Source organism: Dipodomys merriami, unplaced genomic scaffold (assembly GCF_024711535.1).
Source record: "Dipodomys merriami isolate MVZ:Mamm:240054 unplaced genomic scaffold, mDipMer1.0.p SCAF_4, whole genome shotgun sequence".
Lineage (NCBI taxonomy): Eukaryota > Metazoa > Chordata > Mammalia > Rodentia > Heteromyidae > Dipodomys > Dipodomys merriami.
Genome location: NW_027205603.1, coordinates 94,267,913 through 94,290,385, shown reverse-complemented (window position 1 = coordinate 94,290,385; position 22,473 = coordinate 94,267,913). Strand labels below are relative to the sequence as shown.

The 22,473-nt window shown below is 61.9% G+C and overlaps 1 protein-coding gene across 4 annotated transcripts in view; it reads right to left on the bottom strand.

The window, feature by feature from the left end:
• LOC138806034 (adhesion G protein-coupled receptor B1) overlaps positions 1–22,473 on the bottom strand; it is a 79,869-nt gene that overhangs the window by 32,919 nt on the left and 24,477 nt on the right. For 2 of the 4 annotated variants that reach the window (XM_069991493.1, XM_069991495.1), the window contains exons 5-17: positions 22,050–22,214; positions 21,709–21,872; positions 21,324–21,498; positions 20,838–21,002; positions 20,578–20,679; positions 19,681–19,787; positions 19,353–19,547; positions 19,013–19,081; positions 18,290–18,398; positions 15,562–15,705; positions 15,109–15,184; positions 14,792–14,894; positions 11,873–11,916 (exon numbers count right to left, since the gene is read on the bottom strand). In XM_069991493.1, coding sequence (XP_069847594.1) covers positions 11,873–11,916; positions 14,792–14,894; positions 15,109–15,184; positions 15,562–15,705; positions 18,290–18,398; positions 19,013–19,081; positions 19,353–19,547; positions 19,681–19,787; positions 20,578–20,679; positions 20,838–21,002; positions 21,324–21,498; positions 21,709–21,872; positions 22,050–22,214 — 1,618 coding nt within the window. Of the gene's footprint in view, positions 1–11,872; positions 11,917–14,791; positions 14,895–15,108; positions 15,185–15,561; positions 15,706–18,289; positions 18,399–19,012; positions 19,082–19,352; positions 19,548–19,680; positions 19,788–20,577; positions 20,680–20,837; positions 21,003–21,323; positions 21,499–21,707; positions 21,873–22,049; positions 22,215–22,473 lie in introns of all 4 variants that reach the window. The other 2 variants (XM_069991494.1, XM_069991497.1) reach the window with 1 other exon arrangement.

The following is a 22,473-nucleotide window of genomic DNA, read 5'->3' as shown; positions in this document are numbered from 1 at the left end:
TGGGGGCCTGGCCTGGGCTCTGCGGGGTTGGCTCCGGGTTAGTGACTCCAGGAGCTCCTGCCCACCCTGAAGTCAGTACATGGCTCTGGCCTCCACTGCTAAAGGCCAGGACTCCTCCCAGTGAGGGCCCTCTCTGTCTACAGAAACAGTACAAAGTACGTAGAAGAACAGATGGAAGGCCCCAGGTCACTTTGGCTCCCAGGTTGCCTCTGAGCCTTCCACCTGTCCCATCCTGACCTCACCAGCCCTCAGTGTCAACCACAGCCCCCACCTGGGGGCCTGCCACCGGCACAGCACAGGACACCCAGTCACAACCTGGGCAGAGACATTCAAGACATCCCTAAAGGAGACTGTGGGTCCTCTGACCACAGATGGACAGAGCTGGGCAACACGGGGCATGGGACCCTGGAGAGCCCCCAAGCTCCAAGTGGTCCCCTGACCTCCACAGCCAGAACTTTGCCAAGGTGCCCTCTCCCCATCTCCCTGTCCCCTGCACCCCACCAGTCAGAGCCATCGAGCCCTGCTGACTGCAGTGTCCTCAGGCATGGACGGCCGGCTGTCAGTACGGTCACAAAGCACCAGCAAGGCCCGTGCTCCAGGAAAACCCCACGTGCTGCATGGCCCATGGGGGGGGGTGGCATTTCAGAGAGTAACTCTGGAGCCACGCAATGCTGGGGCCATGGCCCAGCCCTGCCAGCCCTCCTGCTCTGAGCTCTCAACTTGTCCCAGCTGCCCGGGGGCTGCGGGAAGACTGAGTCGCGACAGCACCTTGAGCCAGGGTGAGAAGAGCCGGGCTGGCGGAGGGAGCTGGCAGTTTGGCAGGTTCCCAGCCACACCGGCAGGTCCACAGGGCGCCAGGTTCACAGCTGCTGGTCCCTACCTGGGAGACTGCCAGCCTGGTGCTTGGCCCCCAGGGCTGCTGCGGGGCCATCAGTTATCTCCTCAGCCTCCTGTAGGCCAAAGAGGCTCTGCCATCCACCTGCTGCAAGGCCGTGGAGGACAGACGCCCCCCACCGCTCCAAGAACGGCTGGCCGGGCTGGCAAGGGCAGGTGGGCAGCACTGCCTAGAAGAGGACAGGATGGGGCCCAGCTTCAGCCTCCTCCTCTCCCTAGCACCCCAATGTGCAGTCCTGAGCGGGGACCAGCTCCTCACCCGCCCACACACTCCCAATAATAAACAGCTTCCTTCCTGCACGGAGGCCTTCCCAGCAGCACTCAGACCGGCTTTGTAGATGAAGGACTCGGGGCCCCGGCAAGCCGCCGTTGTCCAAGGCCACACAGCAAGACAGCAGCGGGGCCTAGATTCCAGCTCTGCTCCACTTAGCCACCCCACCCCCGGCACATCTACAGCTGAACCCCAACTGGACAAGATCTAAAGGGATCATCAAGGCAGCCTGCAACTGGGACAGTGTGGGAACCAGAGATGGGCACTGAACGGCCTGGCCCATCCAAGCCAGAACCGGTACAGGAAGACTTACCACAGGTCACAGGGGCCTTTCTAGCAGCCCCCGACTGGGCTAGGGAAAGTCTTCGTGCAAGATGTGGGGTGGGGGCGGGTCGCAACATGAGGCTGTCTGTGTGCATCTGAGACACACGGTCATGTGGAGCCAGTCAGAAACCCTGAGGGCTCTCTTCTACTCAAGTCCTGACCAATATCTGGAAGCTCTCCCCTCGTCTGACTGCAATCCTTCCTGCGGCCTGGGGCGCTGTTCCCACCTTTGCAATGCGGGCAGGTCACCCAGCTCCTGCACGTGGGAGACCATTTGCTGCCTCTCGTCTGGGTTACAGAAAACTTGCACTATCTGGGTCACAGAGCCAGGTTCCCCCTCCTGCGCCCAGAACCCAGGAAATCTGGGTCAGTCACACTTGATCCCTGGCTCAGTGGCTTCAGGAAAGGAGAAGTCAGGGGGCAGTGACACGCTCAGAACCAGAAGAGCAGAGGACTGGGGTCCCAGTGGCTGTCTACCCCTCTGCAGGCCACAAGTGGCCCCACCGAAGAAACTGTTCCCACTGACTCCCGCCAAGGTCTCCAGTGCCCTCCATGCCCATAAGCCCACAGGGCAACTTCCTGCTGGCTCATTCCACTGGCCCGAGTGAGAATCCTGCTGGGCAGCACACAGCTGCCGGGTGCAGGCAGAGCCGTGGCAGCAGGGCGCAGCTTAGACGCCAGGCACCAACGGGCAGGGAGGGAGGACGCCGATCTTGCACTGGCCACTTGGAGGCCTTGAGCCAGGTGCTGAGCTCAGCAGCCCCTGGCTTTTGCTCAGGATGACAGGCCTGCCCTCTGGCTCCTTGTCTAGCTCATACAGCCTTCCCACACTGGGCTCGAAACCAGCCCCAAACCCTCAACCAGCCTGCCTCTGTCCCCCTGCCTGCTTCTGTCCCCTAGCCTCTATCTCCCTGGTGACAAGGGTGACAAGGCCACACAGACTTAAGGGACGCCGAGGGACAGTAACACAGAGGGGACACGGAGCCCACCTCCTGTCCACCAAGCGGGAGCCTTCTCTGCATCGTGATGCTGCCTGCCAGCCCACGGCGTGGGTGCTATTATGGGACTGTGCACTGCTGGGGTCCCCTTGGATTTGATGGGCTAATTCACACTCCAGTGTGAATGACTCACAGGGCGTCCTCCTACACAGCAGAGAGCAGCTGGGAGTGGGCACAGCGCACCCCCGTGGGGCGTCTCAGGCGCTGGGGGGGGTGAGAACCCTGTCTCTGCAGGCGGGGCGGGGCCTCTCAGCTTGGCCTTCGCGGCCCTTCCCAGGCTGGCTTCCGCCTGTGCCCCATCTCCATCGTGAACCCCAGCCTCCTTCGCCCCACATATCACCTATCGGCAGTGCCCACCTCCTACCCTAGACCCAAACCGGCATGACCATGTCCTCTGGGAAGCCTGCCCGGTGCCCAGGCTTCCTGCCTGCGTCTTCCCACAAGCTCCTCGGTACTGTGGCCGGCCCTGCCGCCTGCCCTGCCTGCTGCTGTGTGGGCACGCCTCTCCTGCTCCCCCCGCGTGGCCCCGGACAAGTGTGCACAGGCCAGTCTGGAGGACCTACTGATGCCCCTGGCTGGGTGCACCGTGCATTACACGTGCCGCTCCGGCCTCAGCCTTCAGGGCTCTGTAGGCCTCAGCCTCCTCCAGAAAGTCTCTCTGGCTCCCTCCACTCGCAGTCCTGTGCTGCTGCCAGTCTGTGAGAACCCCAAGGCCAGATCCGCTCCAGCCCCTCAGGCTCAGCTCTGGGCGATACCGGTGGCAGGAGGGACCTTTGCTCCGTGCCTCCAACCCCAGGGCTTGGGTCTATGTCTCAGCCGCCGTGTGAGGCCCAGACGCTCGTTCTGCCTGTGGGATGGTGCTGTCTGAGCCTCTCGGCACCGCGGGTCCGTGGCCAGGGTCACCTCCTGTCCCACCACGCAAGATGCCAATCTCACTTGTGCCTGGCGCCAGCTGCTCCCGTCAGACCTTCCAGGCACAGGTAGCCCCACCCCTGAAGCCTGCAGCCCCTCCCCCACTCCCACCCCATCCCAGGCATGGCCCAGAGGCACACACATGTCTGTCAGGCAAAGAGAGGGTTCTGCGGTGACTCTGCCTCCATAGCCCAGAAAGAATGAGCTGGCCTGGGGTGCTGGGGCTCTGCCAGCCTCACATCACCTGACTATACCCCCTGCTCAGGAGCCAGCACCGAGGACACCTGCCCTGAGCCCTCGCCCCTCATACCTTGCCCACATACCTAGAGCCCTGTCCACCTGGCCTGCCACCACCCGGCCGAGGGCCACACCAGATGCCCTCAAACCAGGCTTTTTGACTGTCCGGTGGAGCTCAAGCCAGTGTGCTGCTCAGCACTCAGCAGCTGCCTTCCCTGCTCTAGCAGGCCTCAGCCCAGCCAGCCTCGTCTCCTCCAGACCTGCTCCCAGACAGCCCAGCTTCCGGCCAGGGCCGGGACCTCCCCACCCTGCCTGAGCTACAAGCTGCTCCCCAAGGCCTCCGCCATAGCGGCACAGGGGACACTGGCTCCCCTCCAATCCCATGAAGACAACACCATCACCAGCACCACCGTCACCAGCACCACTACCACCGCCACCATCACAAACATCGTTACACCAGCAGCACCGCCACTACCACCAGCTTTGAGGCCACAAGATTACCACCACCATCACCATCACCATCACCACTACCACCGCCACCGCCACCACCACCACGCCCAGCACCAACGAAGCCACATCCACCATGGCCATTACAGAGCCAATGCCAGCGTCATCACCATTCCGCACCAGATGCAGCACTGCTACACCATTACCACGACTCCTACCACACACCAGCAAGACCAGTTACCATCACCACTGCCACCACAGCACCAGCAAGACCACAGTTACCATCACCACTGCCACCACAGCACCGGCAAGACCACAGTTACCATCATGGCCACATCCCAACCTCGCCACTACCACCACAGCCACGCGGCTCCCTCCCCACCACACTCCCATCTCCACAGCCCTGGCCAGGGCCACCAGGGGACAGATACCGCCATGTCACCACCATGGCCGCTCATCAGAACCAGAGCGTGAATGTGCAGACTGTGCACAGCACCGGCCATCGCCAGCACTGGTGACTGCAGCCTTCCTTCGGCCTCTCCAAGTCCGGGTCTCACCAGCACCCCATCCGGATGGACACTGGGGCACACAGCCACCGCTGCCGCTGTGCCTGCCACCCCGCCCTCCGGTGCGCGCCTCAGGCCAGCTCACCCGGCCTCCACGATCTGGTCATCTTGGGTCTGCCACCCTGGCTTCCTCCATCCCACAGCCAAGAGAGGAAAATGAACACCCACATCATGTGGGCCTCCCTGCTACCTTGGAAGCCCTTCCTTGTGTCTACCCCAAATCCTACCCCATATCCCAAGCTCACCCTGCAGATAGAACAGTTTACTACCACCACCTATCACTGGGCTGCCTGGAAGGGGAGGGGCTTGTTTGAGTTGATTCTTTTTTTCCTCTTTTCTTCTTTGTGGTGTTAAGTGTGGAACCCAGGGCCTTGCGCATGCCAAGCAAGTGCTCCACTACTGAGCTACAACTCCACTGAAGGCAGAGTTTGATCCTTTGTTTCTCTTTCTGGGTCTGAAGAATGGACCCAAGACCTTGCACTTGCTAAGCAAGCCACCTCCCACTGAGCGAGATCCCTAGCACACCCTTTGCTGAGGAGGTGAAAGGGGAGGGGGCTCTGCACTCCGGGGGCCCTCCCTGCCTGCATCACCACCACCCAAGACCTACCCCGCCCCTCACTGGCCGTGCCCCTTCAAGGCTGCTGCTGACCGGGGTGTGAGGGAGCATGCGGGGTCCTTTGTGGGACCCAGACCATGGGCCTGCTGTGATGACCAGGAAAGTGTGGCTGCTACTCCAGTGCCAGTGTCCTGTCACTGGGCCTGGCAGGTGGAATGGGCCTGGCAGGAGGCAGAAGGCAGGAAGCGGCAGGGGCTGGATGGAGGGGAGGGGCTGTCCCTTTCCCCACCGAGGCCCTGGAGGAGGGCCATTCTCTTGTCCATCCACTGTCCAGGAAACCGAGGCCTGGGCTTGCACAACCAGTGTGGACAGAGCCCAGGAACCTGGAGCTGTAAGAACCCAGAGGCTCCCGGCCCTTCCATGGCCCGTGGGTCTGCTTGGGCAGGAGACTAATTACTGTGGTCACACGCTCGGGGTGAATCTAGTGCCAGGCGCTGGGTGACCCCATGGAGCACGGGCAAACCCAGACAACACCTGCTGAGGGCCCCCTGTGTGTGCGCACAGTCAGGACCCGTGGGCGCGACCAGGTCCTGACCAACAGGGAGCACAAGGCTGGCTGGGACGGCTGCACACTGAGGGTGCAGACACCTGCCGGGAACAGCAGGAAGGCTGGGCTGCGGAGGGGAGAGGCCTCAGAACATGTCAAAGAGGTGAGTCTTCGCCTAGATATGGGTATCTCCGGAGCTAGGAGACTAGGAGGACTGGGGTGCAGTTCCTGGGGGGTGGAGGGACAACCAGGCAGAGCACAGTTTCTCATGGCCAGCCCCAGGTTCGGGCCCGGGCTCGTCCCTGGGTGTGACCTCTAGCAGTCCCCGAGGACCACAGCAGCCCTGCCAGTCCCTGCTACCGACCCCTGATAGGAAGGGGCAGAGCTCAAGTGGCCAAGGTCCGCCAGGAAGTCCTGCTTTGCCCTGACCCCCAGCAGGGAGCCCCGCCCCACCACCCTCCTCCTCCCCGGCTCCTCCCCAGGTCCCACACACACCCTTCTCAGGCTGCCGGAGGCCTGTGCTGGGATGCTTCGCCTCCCCCCCCCCCCCTGCGCCTCCTCTGCCCCATCAGGTTCCAGGAGAGAAGGGGGCTGGGACTGGCTGTTGGCAGGACCTGGCCCTTGCCAAGTCTGCCTTCCGCTGGCTCCTGACGCCCGCTCGGCCTGTCCCGCACCACCCTCTCCTAAGACACCAAAAGTGGGAGGGGCTGGGTTCTTGAAGGGACCAGGACGCAGGGCCCAGCGTGCCAGGCAGGCTCAGAGTCTCTACAGAAGGGAGAAAGTTCCCAGAATGGCCCTGGACCTGTGTGTGAGTGGACACGGGCCTCAGGCTCCTCAGCTGCAAAATGGCCCAAAGCAGGCCGAGAAGCTGCCTGGGGAATGGCAGCTAGCTGTGCCTGGCAGGTCAGGCTCCAGGAGAGGACCACACAGGAAGGACACCTTCCTCACACCTCACACCAGCTCTGTCTCCTGGCCCTTTCAGGCCGGGTAGGGAGCTGGGTGCCTGTGATCCCGGGAACCTCCTGACCCATTTGGACAGGAGCCTGCGACAAGACCTTTCAAAATCGTGATGGCTATTAGTGGACCCCAAAGTATGTCGGGAGGGAGAAAGCCCTTTGCAGAGCCCTCACAAGGCTCCTAAGTGGCAGAAACAGCCCAGACATCCTGGCAACGCCTGCGAGGGTCTCAGGCATGTGCCCTGGCTGTGAATGCCCCCTCTGCGCCTCCTGGAACCACTTGTAAGGGAAGAAGAGACGGTCCCGAGGGTCCCGCCAGCTCTCAGTTCTGTGTAGCTCTGGTTTTCCTTAATGGGGTTCAGAAGATGGCACATTTGGGGTCTGTGTGGCAGGCAGAGAGCTGTCTACTCAGGACAAAGAGCTTGACTCCTCTCTCAGCTCCCTGACCTGGCCAGGTATGCTGTCTCTACGCTCATCATCAGCCAGGGAACTAAAGGTGTCCAAAATACACGTGCACCTGTCCTCCCGGGGCCAGCAGCTGTGACCTCACTTGTCAACAGGGGCTTTGCAGGTGTCACTGAGTTAAGGATCTTGATGCCAATCGACACCAGACTCAGTGACTGGGGTCCCTAGAAGCAGAGGAGAAGTCCCAGAGACCAGAAGGAAGATGCTGTGCAAAGATGGGGAGTCTGTGTGAGGCCATCACAAGCCAGGGAACAGCAGGGCTGCCTGCCCAGGGCTGCCAGGACCAGCAGAGGCACGAGAGGTCTTCCCTCGGGCTGCTGGTGGCCCGATCTGAGTCCCTGGGACTGTGAGAGACTGGGCTCACCACTAGCGGTGACCTGAGTCGTGTGCCTGGGGCCCTGGACACTGACACCCACCCTCCAGTCCTCCTCCATCCTTCTCTGAACGGCTCACTCCATCCAAGCACCCACTCAACCTCGGTCTGTCTGCCCCCTTTCAACCTTGACTTGGTCACTCATCTGTAGTCATCTGTTCTTCCCTGTACTTGTCCCCGGATGTCCATCCTGTGTTCCTGGGAGTGTCCACCCTGCTTGCCCACCCTGACCACCTGGGGCCCATCTTCCAGGCCCTGCTTCCAGGCCTCCACTCGCACCCTTGGTCCATCCCTCCCTGTTAGGGCGCAGCGGTAACTGGGACCCAGCTGGGTCCCTCCGTTCACATGTGGCTGAGATGGGGTGGGATGTCACACCACAGGGGTCTCTTCTGGCTTGGACTCAGCTTGGCAAGCCCCCACGCCCCGTTTCCCACCCTCACCCCTGCCCCCAGGCCTTGCTCCCACTGGCCAGGTGGGGGAAAGGGGGGAAAGAGCCCGGGGGTCAGAATGGCTGAGCTGAGCACTGGCCTGGGTAGCGGGACCAGGTCACCGAACACCCCGCAGGCCACCGCACAGGGCGACAGAGTCACGGACACGAGGAGTGGGGAGCTGAGCCCGGGGTGCAGCTGCGGAGTCACTGGAGGCAGGGCAGAGCGGGTGTGTGCAAGCCCCCAGCGTATTCACTGCAAGATGAATGCCACACTAACAGCTGCCGCCTGTGGCCAGAGGAGGAGGCCCTGCAAGCATGTGACACACACAGAACGTGCGTGGCCACGTGCAGTGTTTCCACGGAGACACAGAGCAGGCTCTGCTGGTGACCTGTCAGTGTGCAGTGTGCAAAGCAGATCTCACACTAATAAAGGACTCAGTGTGTGACCAGGATGAGGGCTCGGTGTGAGCAGGCTCAGGACTCAGTGTGTGAGCAGGCTCAGGACTCAGTGTGAGCAGGGTCAGAACTCAGTGTGTGAGCAGGATGAGCAGGCTCAGGACTCAGTGCGTGAGCAAGGTCAGAACTCAGTGTGAGCAGGCTCAGGACTCAGTGTGTGAGCAGGATCAGGACTCAGTGTGTGAGCAGGGTCAGAACTCAGTGTGAGCAGGATCAGGACTCAGTGTGAGCAGGGTCAGAACTCAAGTGTGAGCAGGGTCAGGACTCAGAGGGTGAGCAGGGTCAGGACTCAGAGGGTGAGCAGGGTCAGGACTCAGAGGGTGAACAGGGTCAGGACTCAGTGTGTGAGAGGGTCAGGACTCAGTGTGTGAGAGGGTCAGGACTCAGAGGGTGAGCAGGGTCAGGATTCAGTGAATGAGCAGGGTCAGGACTCAGTGTGTGAGCAGGGACAGGACTCAGTGTGTGAGCAGGGACAGGACTCAGTGTGAGCAGGGACAGGACTCAGTGTGTGAGCAGGGACAGGACTCAGTGTGTGAGCAGGGACAGGACTCAGTGTGAGCAGGGACAGGACTCAGTGTGTGAGCAGGGACAGGACTCAGTGTGTGAGCAGGGACAGGACTCAGAGTGTGAGCAGGATCAGGGCTCAGAGTGTGAGCAGGATCAGGGCTCAGAGTGTGAGCAGGGTCAGGACTCAGTGTGTTATCAGGGTCAGGAGACAGTGTGTGAACAGGGTAGGACTCAGTGTGTGAGCAGGGACAGGACTCTGTGTGTGAGCAGGGACAGGACTCTGTGTGTGAGCAGGGTCAGGGCTCAGAGTGTGAACAGGGTCAGGGCTCAGAGTGTGAGCAGGGTCAGGGCTCAGAGTGTGAACAGGGTCAGGGCTCAGAGTGTGAGCAGGATCAGGGCTCAGTGTATGGTCAGGATCACTTTTATTAGGGTTGGAGTGTGACCAGAGTGAGAGTTTAGGGTGTGAATGAGGTCTGGGCTCTAAGCAGGTGCAGAGCTCGGCTTGTGACTGTGGTTAGGTCCAGAGCTTGTGCAGGTGTCTGAACCCTGTGTAGAACTATGGTCAAACTCAGGCAGGGTAGTCAGGAATTGTGGCTCATCCTAGAGGAGGATCTGGGTTGCTATGGATCACACCTTGCAGCTAGGAAGCCAGCCCCTGGGTCTCAGGTGCCGGCCCTGCCCTCCTTACAAGCCAGCACTGCCCCGGACGCTTGGCCCCTTCTCTACCAGGGCACAGGCACAGGTCCAAATGGCACAAGCCCGCCTGGGGGACACTGGCAGCAGCAGGCCAGGCCTTCCTCTTGGGAGAAAGTGACCATCGGCCATGAGGTGAAGAGCTGCCCAATAGGGAGCAGAGCAGAGTGAAGCGGGGGCGGGGTCTGGGAGGTACGGGGGCTCTACCTTCCTGTCAGCCTCTGACTCAGCCTCTCGGGCTCTGGGTGGCCCCTGTGGGGTGCCTCCATCACCACAGGACTTTCAGCGGCCGGCAGGCTCTGGAGGCCCCGGCTGCAGGTGCAGGTGCTCTGTGTGCCCGGCGCCAGCCTGGGGGGCACCTGCGTGCAGGCTGCGGCTGGAGCTCCACCAACCACCCAACCATACTGTGCCTCCCTACTCTGCCTGAGGTTAGGCCTTTCGTGGTCCCATTCTCCAGGCATGCCCAGGAGATGGGTGTGTCAGGGGTACTCAAGGCCGTGAGAAGGTGGGTAGGAGGAGGCCACGCCCAGCATCCCACACAATTGACCATGGTCCTTTAGCCACTCCACTCCACTACCACCCGAACAGGCAGGCCTCCATCCCAGGGACTAGAAGCTGAGGCTTCTGGGGCAGAATCTGTCCATGGTCCACAGCCTGGCCTCCTGGGCCACAGACCGGCAGGGCACTGTCTTTGGTTCAGTGGGAAGTAGTGACAGGCTGGGCAGGCCGGCTGTCCCTGATGGGACATGGGCTACACTAGCGCTTATGTTGGCAGAGAGGGGGAAGGCCGGTAAGAGCTGGTTGGGTCACCCCCCCCCCACACACACACACCCCTAGGAGCTGCAGAGCGAGATGTCCGGGCTAGCGGTGGCTTGCACCAGAGTCAAGGAAGACCACTGTCAGCCCCAGCCCCACCTCCATCCCTAAAAAGACAAAAGTCCAGGATGCCCCAAGTTGCCCATCCAGCAACCAGGAGCCAAGGGACTCGGTCCTCATCTGTTCTTCCTTTTTCCATCCTTTTCCAAAACAAAGAGCTTAAGCCACCAGCAAAGCCGGAACAAATTGACGGGCAGCAACCTCAGCCAGCAGCCAGCGTCTCGGGGCAGTGGCAAGGCCAGAGGAGTCCAGTGTCTGAGCCAGTGGGGCAGTGTGGCCTGGCCCTGCACCCCTGGTCCCGGGGCTCTGCCTCTCCTCACTGGCATGGAGAGGGTGGAGGCCCAGGCTTCACAGGGTCAGACCTCCCAACAGCTTCTGTCTCCCAGGACACTAGGCCCAAGAGCCCCTCCCCTTCACGGCCTCCCCCTGCTAGGCCTCTCCCCTCCACGCCAACCACCAGGGAAGCTGACCGCACAGCACACAGCTCCAGAGTCACCTGGCATACTCACACCCTGTCTAGCCTGGAGAAGACCCAGGGGCAGGGCTGGGCTCCCACGGCTCCCATCTACAGTGCTAGCTACTCTGGAGTTTGAGATCCAGAGGACTGAGATTCAAAGCCAGTCAGGACAAAAGTCGATGAACCTACACCATCAACAATCAAGAATCCAGGCTGTAGACAGGGCTCCAGCCGAAGAACAATAGCTGAGCAAGTTCCAGATCCTCAGTTCAAACCCAGGCAGGCAGGTGGCGCCACCCCACCCCCACTGCACCGTCCCGGTACTCGCAAAGCCTGGGTGCCCAGCCCCTGCGCACTCTGGAAAGCTCCACACTTCCTGGCCCTCTTGGTCTCCTGGGGAGCTCTTTTGGCCATGTCCACCCCTCCAAAAGGTCCCTCCCCCTCCCCTTGCCCTCCCTGTGATCCAATATCCCAACTCCCAGCTCCACACATGGCTCAGCCTCCTGCCCAGGCAGGCCAGCCGGTGCTTATAAGGTGCTTCACAAGGGCTGAGGGCCAGGGCCAGGCCGTGGGCACCCATCATGGGCGCCCAGCCGGTCACTCTGGTGAGTCTCAGCTCCTCCTCTAGGCCACCGTCCTAGCAGCTACCTCCTAGCTTCTCTGTGCCTAGCACTCACCACCTAACACCAGCATTGGACTGCTCTGGGCAGGACAGGCCCGCGGGTGGGATCCAACCACCCTGCAGGGTGGGTTTGGAGGCAGGCCACTAGCTCAAGAGCAGGAAACAGTGAGAACTGCCAGAGCACATAGAGAGATGGGGGAGAGGGGCCAGGGCCCCACAACTTAACCCCCCCCACCCCCACGGCACCACCGCACATCCCCCTGGCACAAGGCCCCGTGAACTTACATGTCTGTCTCATCCCACAGGATACAGGTCTGGTTGGTGGTGCCCTGGGAGAGAAGGGAAAGTCAGGGCCACCAAACTATGTGCCCACCTGCCCTCTCCCCAGGGGCTGGGCTACTGCCCGGGTGTGCACAAGCATACCAGGCACACTGCCTGTGCTGGTCCCAGGGAGACTGTCATTTGTGAACCGGACTAGACCAACGTTAGGGAGGCATGGCCACCCACTGCCACAGTGAGGCCTTGAGCCTCCTGTCCACATGGCTAATGCCGTCCAACAAGAACACAGCCCCTCACCAGGGTGAGGGAGGGCTGAGGCGGCCCACAGCAGGGGCTGAGTGGACACCCAGAACTGCTCACGTTCCCAGTGCAGCAAGTGCAACCAGAGAGCGTGCCTGCGCGGCGCCCTGCCAGCCCGCGGCTGGTGAGGCGTGAACTGGCAACACCCGCTCTGCAACGCTCACACCCGCTCGGCAACGCTCACACCTGCTCTGCAACGCTCACCCACTCTGAACCTGCTCTAACACGCTCTACACACGCTCACACCCGCTCTGCAACGCTCACACCTGCTCTGCAACGCTCACACCCGCTCTGCAACGCTCACCCACTCTGCACCTGCTCACACCTGCTCTGCACACGCTCACACCTGCTCTGCAACGCTCACACCCGCTCTGCAATGCTCACCCACTCTGCACCTGCTCACACCTGCTCTGCACACACTCACACCTGTTCTGCACACACACCTGCTCTGCACATGCTCACACCTGCCCTGCACACGCTCACACCCACTCTGCAACGCTCACACCCGCTCTACACATGCTCACACCCGCTCTGCACCTGCTCACACCTGCTCTGCACACACTCACACCCGCTCTGCACAGGCTCACACCCGCCTTGCACACGCTCACACCCTCCCTGCACATGCTCACACCCACTCTACACACGATCACACCTGCTCTGCAACGCACACACCCGCTCTGCACCTGCTCATACCTGCTCTTCACCTGCTCACACCCGCTCTGCACACGCTCACACCCGCTCTGCACATGCTCTGCATACGCTCACACCCGCTCTACACACGCTCACACCCGCTCTTCACCTGCTCACACCTGCTCTGCACACGCTCACACCCGCTCTGCACACGCTCACACCCGCTCTGCAACGCTCACACCCGCTCTGCAACAATCACACCCGCTCTGCAACGCTCACACCCGCTCTGCAACACTCACACCCGCTCTGCAACGCTCACACCCGCTCTGCAACGCTCACACCTGCTCTGCAATGCTCACACCTGCTCTATACACGCTCACACCCGCTCTGCAACAATCACACCTGCTCTGCAATGCTCACCCACTCTGCACCTGCTCACACCTGCTCTGCACACGCTCACACCGCTCTGCAACGCTCACACCCGCTCTACACACACACCCACTCTGCACCTGCTCACACCCACTGCACACACTCACACCTGCTCTGCACACATACCCGCCTTGCACACGCTCACACCCACTCTGCAACGCTCACACCCGCTCTGCACCTGCTCACACCCACTCTGCACACGCTCACACCTGCTCTGCAACGCTCACACCTGCCTTGCACACGCTCACACCCGCCCTGCACACGCTCACACCAGCTCTGCACCTGCTCACACCCGCTCTGCACACGCTCACACCTGCTCTGCACCTGCTCACACCCACTCTGCACACGCTCACACCCGCTCTGCAACGCTCACACCCGCTCTGCACATGCTCACACCCGCTCTGGAATGCTCACACCCACTCTGTACACGTTCACACCTGCTCTGCACACACTCACCCGCTCTGCACATGTTCACACCCACTCTGCACACACTCACACCCGTTCTGCATACGCTTTGCACACGCTCACACCTGCTCTGCACAGGCTCACACCCGCTCTGCACATGCTCCTGGCACAGGAAGCGCCCGGCCCTCACACATTTGATGATCAAGGGAACAGAGGGGCAGGGAGGCTGAGCAACGCCCCCGAGTCACCGAAGGGACAGAGTTGAATCCCACAGCTTCCCACAGCTAGGGTGTGCCACCTGGCACTGCCCTGCTCTGGCCGGGTGACCTGGGCATCGGGCCCCTGGTGGGTTCTGGCTGAGCTCATCCAGGGCCAGGGCACCTGGGCTGTAGGCACCTCTCTGTCGCCCTCCTGAGGCCCTGGGGAAGGCTGATGGGGCCCATGCCTCTCTGGAATCACAGCCATCTCCTCATGTCCGGTTGGGTCACACAGCAATGTCCTGGAATCCACACCAAGGCCTTGCATGGTTAAGTCTGGTGGTCAGCCAGCCTGGGGATCGGGTTGAGGGCACTCTGGACACAGAAAACTGAGCGTCCAGGGAAGCGAGAGCCTCGGGTGAGGAGGCCGGGCCTGGCCCACAGCTCTTGGGTCGTAGGTCGGGGGCCCAGCAGAGGGGCTGTGAAGTCAGGCAGGAGCTGTCTGGGCAGACACTGGGGCTGTTTCCCAAGGGGACAGCAGGGGGACAGGTCTGTGGCAGTGGCTGTGTGGCTAAAGCTTGGATGCTGGGACAGACAAGATGCATGTCAACACTTGCACCCACTGTGTGGGTCACTGCACCACTCCAAGCCTCAGTTTCCCTTCCACAACCCAGCCAGGCTAAGATACCACAGGAGGTGACTGAGAACCGGGAGCAGACCCCCCACAGGCCCAGACAGAGGTGCTACGATGTGTGCGCACACGAGGGTATATGGGCAGTGGACCCTCACGCTCTATGTGGGTACAAGTGGGGGCCACACACGCCAAACATGGAATATGGGTGGGGGCCACGCATGCTAAACGTGGGGTACGGGTGGGAGCATGCACATCATACATGGGGCACAGATGGGGGTACGGGCAAAGGGCACACACACCGCACGTGGGGTTGGGGAGGAGGGCACTCACGTTGTACATGTGGGCAAACTCGATTTCCAAGGGCGTGAGCAGGGAGCGAGGAGGAGGCTTCACCGTCACCGAGATGACCTTGGAGTTGAGGACAGTCGTGTTCCTGGTGCAGAACACAGCAGCAGCCGTCAGGCACTGGCCTGCTTGGCCCTGCGGCCTTCCCTAGGCTGCCCCCTCCGGGCCCCTGCCCCCCATGTGGCAGATGGTCCTGCACCTGCCACCACCATGCCCAGACTGCCTTCCCAGGGCCCTGCCTGGCCCTCCATTCTCTCTTGCGCTTCCCCTGGTCTCCCAGCCTCCCCCACCCCATCACCCACCTCTGTAGGGCCAGAAAGCTGCCCAGGTTCCGGTAGAGCACAGTGCCAACCACGAACACAGACGAGTCATCCGCCTCTGGAAGGGAGCACCCGGTCACCCTGACCCTGCCTCGCTGGCCTCTACGGGGTCACATGGCGGCCCCGGCCACGGAGGCCCATCCCACCCCCAAGTGGAGCACTGTAGCCAGAGCCTGCCGAGAATGTAGGCCCAGATGGGGAGGGGGACAGGCTTGGGGACAGGCATGCTTGCTACCATGTGGTCCACCCAGCCCTTCTCCTCCTTGCAGCAGGCTACATGTCTGTCCACGCTGTCTAGCTAGTTACCCGTCCTAGGCTCTGCCCCCAGGGAGGGCTTCCTGTCAGGGTTGCCTCCTGACACTCACAGGCAGCAGAGGGCCGCTCAGATTGTGGCCCATGACCGCCCCAGAGGCCCCTCCCACTCCTGGGCCTTACCTGCCAGCCCTGTGGAGAAGACACTCTTGGACACAGTCACTCTGTCCTCCGGTACCTTGGCCCAGTCGCCCGTGGCCCGCCAGCCCTTCATGGGGAAGCTGATGTCGGTGGCCCCGCTGGCTGGCAGCTTGTGGATGCTAAGCACTGGGGCAGGGTGGAGGAGAGACAGAGACGGAGGGTCAAACGCCAGAAGCTGCAGAGCCAGTAGGCTGCAGGCTGGTAGGGGGGCACTGGTGAGGGGTAGGGGTTGCCGGGCCAGTCCGGTACCAACCGTGATGCTCCAGCTTCTACTGCAGCCTTGGGACCTCAACTTCCATGTGCATAGCTCCCTAAACTCACTGTGCAGCCCCTATTCCAGGAGTCAAGCAAGTGCCTAGAGCCCCCTGTATCCAGGAAAGGGTCAGAGGTGGGTTACCAGGTCTACTCTGTGCAGGATGGAGGAGACACTGCATCATAGGGCAAGACCAATACAAAGCAATGTCGTGGAAGCGGGATGGGAGGAGCCAGACTTGGCCCTCTGGGAAAAAGCACATCGGGTGTGGGGGTCTCTGCTCGGGGTGGGAGGGGGCAGCAGGAGGAGAGCGTAGGGAAGCATGAAACCAGCTGGCCTCTGTGGGGCGAGGGAAGCGGGGGATCCATCCCTGGGCCTCGGGCTTCAGCCTCCCCAGTCCCCAGCCCGTATCAGCCTCAGACCTGCTCCACCCTGAGCAGGGCAGTCCCTCCCCGTGTACTGTCCTAACTGTACTTCCTGTCTTCATCTGACCCCTGACCCTGTACTGCAGCCTCTTCCTTCCTCCTCTGCTTCTCCTGGCTGTTTACCTCCTGACTCTCACCCCTTGTACCCATCTTCGGGTCTTTATCTTGTCACCCTTTCTGCCCTGCAGGCAGGACTTCCTGACTACCCAGCATGGAGATGTCACCCCTTCCCTGTGGCCACCAGTTCCTGACAGGCCACATCTACCACCCCCAAACATGTGGGCCCCAAGGGTAGCTCAGAGGGAGGAAGGGAGGGGACTTCCCGATTCTGCCCACCAGGGGGAGCAGCTCCTGAGTCCTGACTGCACAGCCCACAGGGATGCCTGCAGACACGGGAGCACAGGAACCCCGGTGTCTGGACCCAGGGAGGTTCAGGCCACAGACACATCATCGATGTGATACTGCTTAAGGCCTTGAGAGAGTGAGGCCCCAGCAGAGGCCCAGCGGGAAAGGCCAGTGGAGCCTGGGCTCCAGCAGAGCGCTCAGTGGACCAAAGAACCATCCAGGACAGAGGGGTGCCACAGCCCTAGAAGAGCAGGAGGGAGGAGCTGGAGGCAGAGCGCTCTGTTGATGAATGGTTAGCTGGGGGGATGAGTGGAGGGACAGACACGGCAGGTGGGCAGGGATCATGGGGTCCATGAGGTAAGTGGGGAAGGGGAGAAGAGCTTGCATGGGTGCATGGAATTCAGGGTACACAGGTACTAAGAGGGGCCCAGGCCTCCTGTGGTAACCAAAGGTGTCCCTGAGTGTCTGTCCATCCAGGGAAGGCTCTGGAAGGCAGGTAGGCCCCTCCAGAGGCATGGATGGTGCTAGGCAAAGGGCAGGGCCCTGGCAGAACAGTGGCTCCAGGCTGTAGCTCCGCTGGCCTATTTTCCAGGTGGCCCCCACGGTGTCTGGTATGGTTCCCTCAGGAATGAGGCTGCTCTCCACAGCCTCGAAGGCTCCTGAAGGGTCTGAACCCTGAGCTCCTAAGGCAGACAAAGTATAGCACCAGACTTTCTGCCTAGGAAACATCTGCCCAGTGCAGCTGTGTCCGCTGCCACAGTACCTTAACACAGGGCTGGACTGGGGAGAGGCCTGGGGTATTCCCCCAAGGCTCAGAAATCTCTGTCTCCCCTTGAGAGAGGCAAAACGCCTCCTTGGGGTTTTTGGGTTCACAGCTGGGGTCAGGGCCCTCTCCCAGGTCCCCTGTGTGGGGCAGGGGTGCGTAGGAAGGTCTCTGACCAAGGCAGGAGATGTGAGAAGGCGAGGGGAAGATGGAATTGTGCGCGTGTCTGTAGGGACCACTCAGCCCCAGGTCCCGGAAGCTTCTTTTTTTGGGGCGGGGAGGGGAGGGGGTCCAGTTGTGGGGCCTGAGCTCTGGGCCTGGGCGCTGTCCCTCAGCTCTTCAGCTCAAGGCTAGCGCTCTACCACTTGAGCCACAGCCACTTCTGGCTTTTTTCTTTTTGCTTATGTGGTGCTGAGGAATTGAACCCAGGGCCTCATGCATGCAAGGCAAGTGCTCTACCACTGAGCCACCTTCCCAGCCCCGCCCCCCCAGGCTTCTTAACTTAGCCAATCACCCTGAACCCAGAAGGTGGGCAAAAATAGACCCCCAAAAAGGAAATAGACCTGGGTCAGGGAGGTCCAGAACCCCCAGCAAGGCTTTTGGGGCTGTAGACTGCTCCATGTTAGGTGGGGGTGAGTCCCCAACTGTAAGCGGGGCTCCTATTTCCCTCCCTCCCCCCACCCCCGCATGAAGTCCCCAAACCCTTGCCTGGGCCTCAGCTCTATCTCCAGCTCCCACCACAGGCCCTTAAGAGACAACAGTAACAAGACAGGCTGTGAGATGTAAGACATGGCTCCAGAGGCCCCACAGGGTTGGTGGTCCCCCCGACCCCCACCCTGGTATCCATGAGGAAAGTGACACAGAATCCCTGTCCAGGGTGACAGAACGAGGGCATGGTGGGGGTGGAGAGCGAGGGAGGCTTACCCAGGTTGTCTGTCACCTGGTATGCGTCCCTCAAGTCCTTCATGCGGAAGCCAATGACGTCCACAAAGTCTTCCACCAGGCGGAAGAGCTCCTTGGCGTTGGGGCCCATCTAGGGGAGCAGCCAGAGCTGAGGGGGGGACACCTGCACCCCAGCTGGGGTCCCTTGGGCCTTCTTTCCCTCCGTTGTTCCCTTTCTCTGGCCCCTGCTGGTGATGAACCAGCACCAGAGGCAGGGACAGGGCTCTCTGACTGCCGTGCTCTGTGGACACTACCACTGGAGCCCCCAGGGCTGTGTGCTCCCACATGGGATTTCCTAGGCTGGGAGCAGGGTCAGGATCTCCGGGGCCCCACGTCTGGCACAGTTCTGGGGTTGGATGCTGGATGTGGTGGCAGGCCTGGGTCAGCCTGGGAGGAAGGGAGGCTGGCCTCCCCTCACAAGTAAGGAAGGCCCACCGTGGCCGGCTCTCTGGACATGCAAGTCACACTCAATCAGTTCGTGCTCGCCTCACTCAGCCCAGGGACAGGCCACCGTCCTCCACACAGGAGGTAACGTGGCCAACGTCACGCAGTCGGCGGAAGGCCACCATGCTGGGGTCCAGACCCAGAGACACTGTAGTTCTCAGTGAGGCCCCACGCGGCTGGCCTAGGACCTAGGGAAGCACCAGGATGCCCACGCCCATCCAGACACAGCTGACCACGAGAGCCCTGGGGCCCCGTCCATACCAGCTGTGCCTCCTCCCACTTGTCCCGGTTTTCCTCCGCCAGCAGGTTGCTAAGGATCTGCACAAAGTTCTGGAAATGAGAAAAAGGGCCAGGGAGAGAGCGAGGTATGCGTGTGAAATGTTTCACGGTTGGGGGCACAGGGTCTGGGCCCAGCGTGAGACAAGGACCAGGGTTCAGCATGTGAGCAGGGTAAGGGCTCCGTGGAAGCCAGCTCAAGCTGGTCTAGGTTCGGGGCTCACTGCTCTGGCAGGCCACAGCCCTGCTCATGGATGGGGTCTGGCACAGCTCTCCCTAACCACCTCCCAGCACTCCTCTCCATGGACGGTCACCGGGAGCCCACCTGCACGTCCCCGGGGGTGGGGCTGTAGTAGGCCCTCCGGAAGATCTCAGTCATGTTCCTCAGGACGTCAATGGTGGACAGCAGATCCCCACTGTAGCTGGTCCCATCCTGGGAGATCTCCACCAGCGTCTGGATGACCTCCGACACCCCCTCCCCTGGCAGCCCGCGCTGAGCCTTGGCCAGGTGCTCACGGGTCTGCAGAGGACAGGGAGAATGGGATGCACATCCCTTCTGGGATGGTGCAGGGGGCGCAGGAGCCTCGGCAGCCCCCGCCTTGCACCTTCGCGCTGGGTGGGACAGTCCCCGGTGTAGGCGGGGAGGCACTCACCATCATCTGGATGTTGCGGTAGTCGATGGAGACACAGCGGATGTAGGTGGGCGGCTCCCAGTAGGCGATGCCCTCCTCGTCCAGCTCACAGCGGCGCAGGATGAGGCCTGCGGAGACCTCTTGCTTTTCAGGAGGACGCTCACCACTGAGCACAGGGCCCACTCACGGCTCCCAGGCCGGCAGCTCTGCTCAGGATCCTCCAGCCCCCAGAAGCAGGGCCAGGCTGGCCTTCTCTCCTTCGTGCCACTCATTTCTGAGCTGTGCCAGATGCTGGGGACCCAGCAGGCATCAAGCCTTCCAGGACCACACTGCACAGAGGTGGAGCTCTCCGCCAAGCTCCTGGGGGCCCAGAGCCCAGCCAGGCCCTCTCTCAGGGCCCCCCCAATCCGGAGTCCCTGAAAGCCCAGCACCCAGGCCACATAACAAACAAGGACAGAGCCAATCTCCTTGTCTGTAGTCTCTCGGGTACACAAGCCACCTGTACCCGTTCAAATAGGAAGAGTAATGAAGATCCATGCAGCTACAGCCAAGCCCCTTCTGGGAAGCCCAAGCGTGCCCGTCACTCCTCAGAGTTGATCTAGGGATTCAGGCTGCTGGTGTTCAAGGGACGCTTCTCCCAATCCACACAAGCCTAGAGTATGTTGACTTTCCTGCCTCGGTTTCTCACCAGTAAATGGACAACAGTGGCTACTTCATGGGTTAGAGGATCAAGGCAATGTCTCATGTAGAGGCCTTGGCATGGGCCCTGCCCTGGGTAAACACCCAAGACCATGGCTGCCACCTACTCCGGCCCCTGTCCCCTAGCACCCACAGAGCGGGGCTGCCTGGGCCTCAGGCCTCACACAGGAGCAGTAGCGCCGCCCCGAGGCGGGACAGGAGCCCACATCACCCTCTCACCTGTAGCGTTGCGAGGACACCGGGCTGTAGCCACCTCTCCAGCTGGAGTCTCCTTCCAGACCACTGCTCCAAAACCGTCCTCATCACAGATCTCATGGGGCTCTGGGGGCCGGGGGGGGGGGCAAGACAATGAGCAGAGCTGGGGCCGGGAGCTGGCAAAGGTCTCAGAAAGCCAAGATGTCTGCGGTAACTAAGCGCAAAGCCACCCCACTGCCCCCAGCCTCCTCCTAGAGCCCTGTGTGGTATGGGCCAGGTCTCACCAGGACACCGGTGAGTGCCACACTGCCGGTACTCGTCCTGAGGGCCCTGGCAGGCTGCTCCACCGAAGAAGGGCCCAGAGCAGAGACGCTCTCGCCGCTGGCTGCCACCCCCACACGTGACGCTGCAGCCTCCCCACGATGCCCAGGCCTGCCACTTGCCATCGACTGCGGGGACACCCATACCCCCAGGTGCAGGTCGCAGGTGACAGGAGGGAGGGGTGCAGGGACACAGGACCGTGGGGAACCAGACAACACAGAAATGGGAAACACACAGAGACACAGGGGAACCAGTGGGGAAAGAAAACGGAGACAAGGAGAGAAGCCCGAAGTTAGCTTCCACAGAGCAGAAAGGAACACCTCCTGTGCGGTGGTAACCTTCAACCCCCTGCCCTCCACTCCCACCCCGCAGCCCAACCCATAGCCACCCCCCATCCCCCTCCTCCCCCCGCCAAGGAGGGCCACCCACTCCCAGGCAGGTGCTCTGACCTGGACACTGCTGCAGGAAGCAGTCTCGAGTCTCCACCCAGTGGCCCTGGCACTCGGCGCCCCCGTAGGAGGGGCCATTGCACTCCCGGGTGCGCTGCTGCCGGCCCTGGGAGCAGCTGGCGGAGCAGGCGCTCCAGCTCGACCATTCGTTCCAGTTTCCATCCACTGCCCGGCCCGGGGAAGGAAGGTGAGGAAGCCTTGTGAACACCCAGCAACCCAGCGGTCCAGCCTGGGACACAGGTCTACACCCCCAGGGGACCACCACCCAACACTCAGCCTAGACACAAGCGTCGAGGCCCAGCGGGCTGCGGGTAGGTCTGGGATGAGCCAGGCAGAGTCCAGGTGCTGACCCTCCCTCCCCCCTAGCCCCTCCCTCTCACCTACCAGGGCACAGAGCAATGTTGCAGAACTTGGTTTGTTTCTCAGGCCCCTCACAGGGGTTGCCTCCAAACTGTGGGGGCCTGCAGGTGCGCGTTCGGTCCCGGAAGCCGCGGCCACAGGTGCTGGAGCAGAGACTCCAGGGTGACCACTCGTCCCAGGCACCATGCACTACAAAGGGGCAAGAAGGCTCTGTTGCCCCGCCCACTCTGCCCGTTGAAGCCCCGCCCACTCCCGCCTCACCGCCCCGCCCCCGACGGACCTTGCCCCGCCCACGGCCTCCACCCTTCCTGCAGCCCCGGCCCCGCCCCGCCCTCAGGCCCCGCCCCGCAGTCCGGCCCCGCCCACCTGGACACACTGCGGAGTTGTTGCACAGCCGCTGCTCCCGCAAGGGCCCGCTGCACTGCGTGCTGTAGGAGGACGACACGCAGAAGCGCGTGCGGGTCTGCCAGCCCTCGCCGCAGGTGCTGGAGCACACGCTCCACGGGGACCACTCCTCGGCCGCCGGGTCACCTGTGGGCCCAGGCCTGCTGCATCACCAGCCCGCCATTCCATGGCCCACGGGGCGGCGCCGGGCCGGCCGCGGGCTGGCCTCGAGGACCGCCCATTTCTCCAGCGGGCCAGATTGGGCCACTCCGGCTCACACCGGCTCCCCTAATGCCAGTCTGCTTGGAGACAGGCGCCGGGCAGGCTGCGGAGTGGGTCTAATTACGGCAAGTTATTAAAGTTATTACTGATAATTAGCAGCAATTACCAACTTAGCATGTTTTCC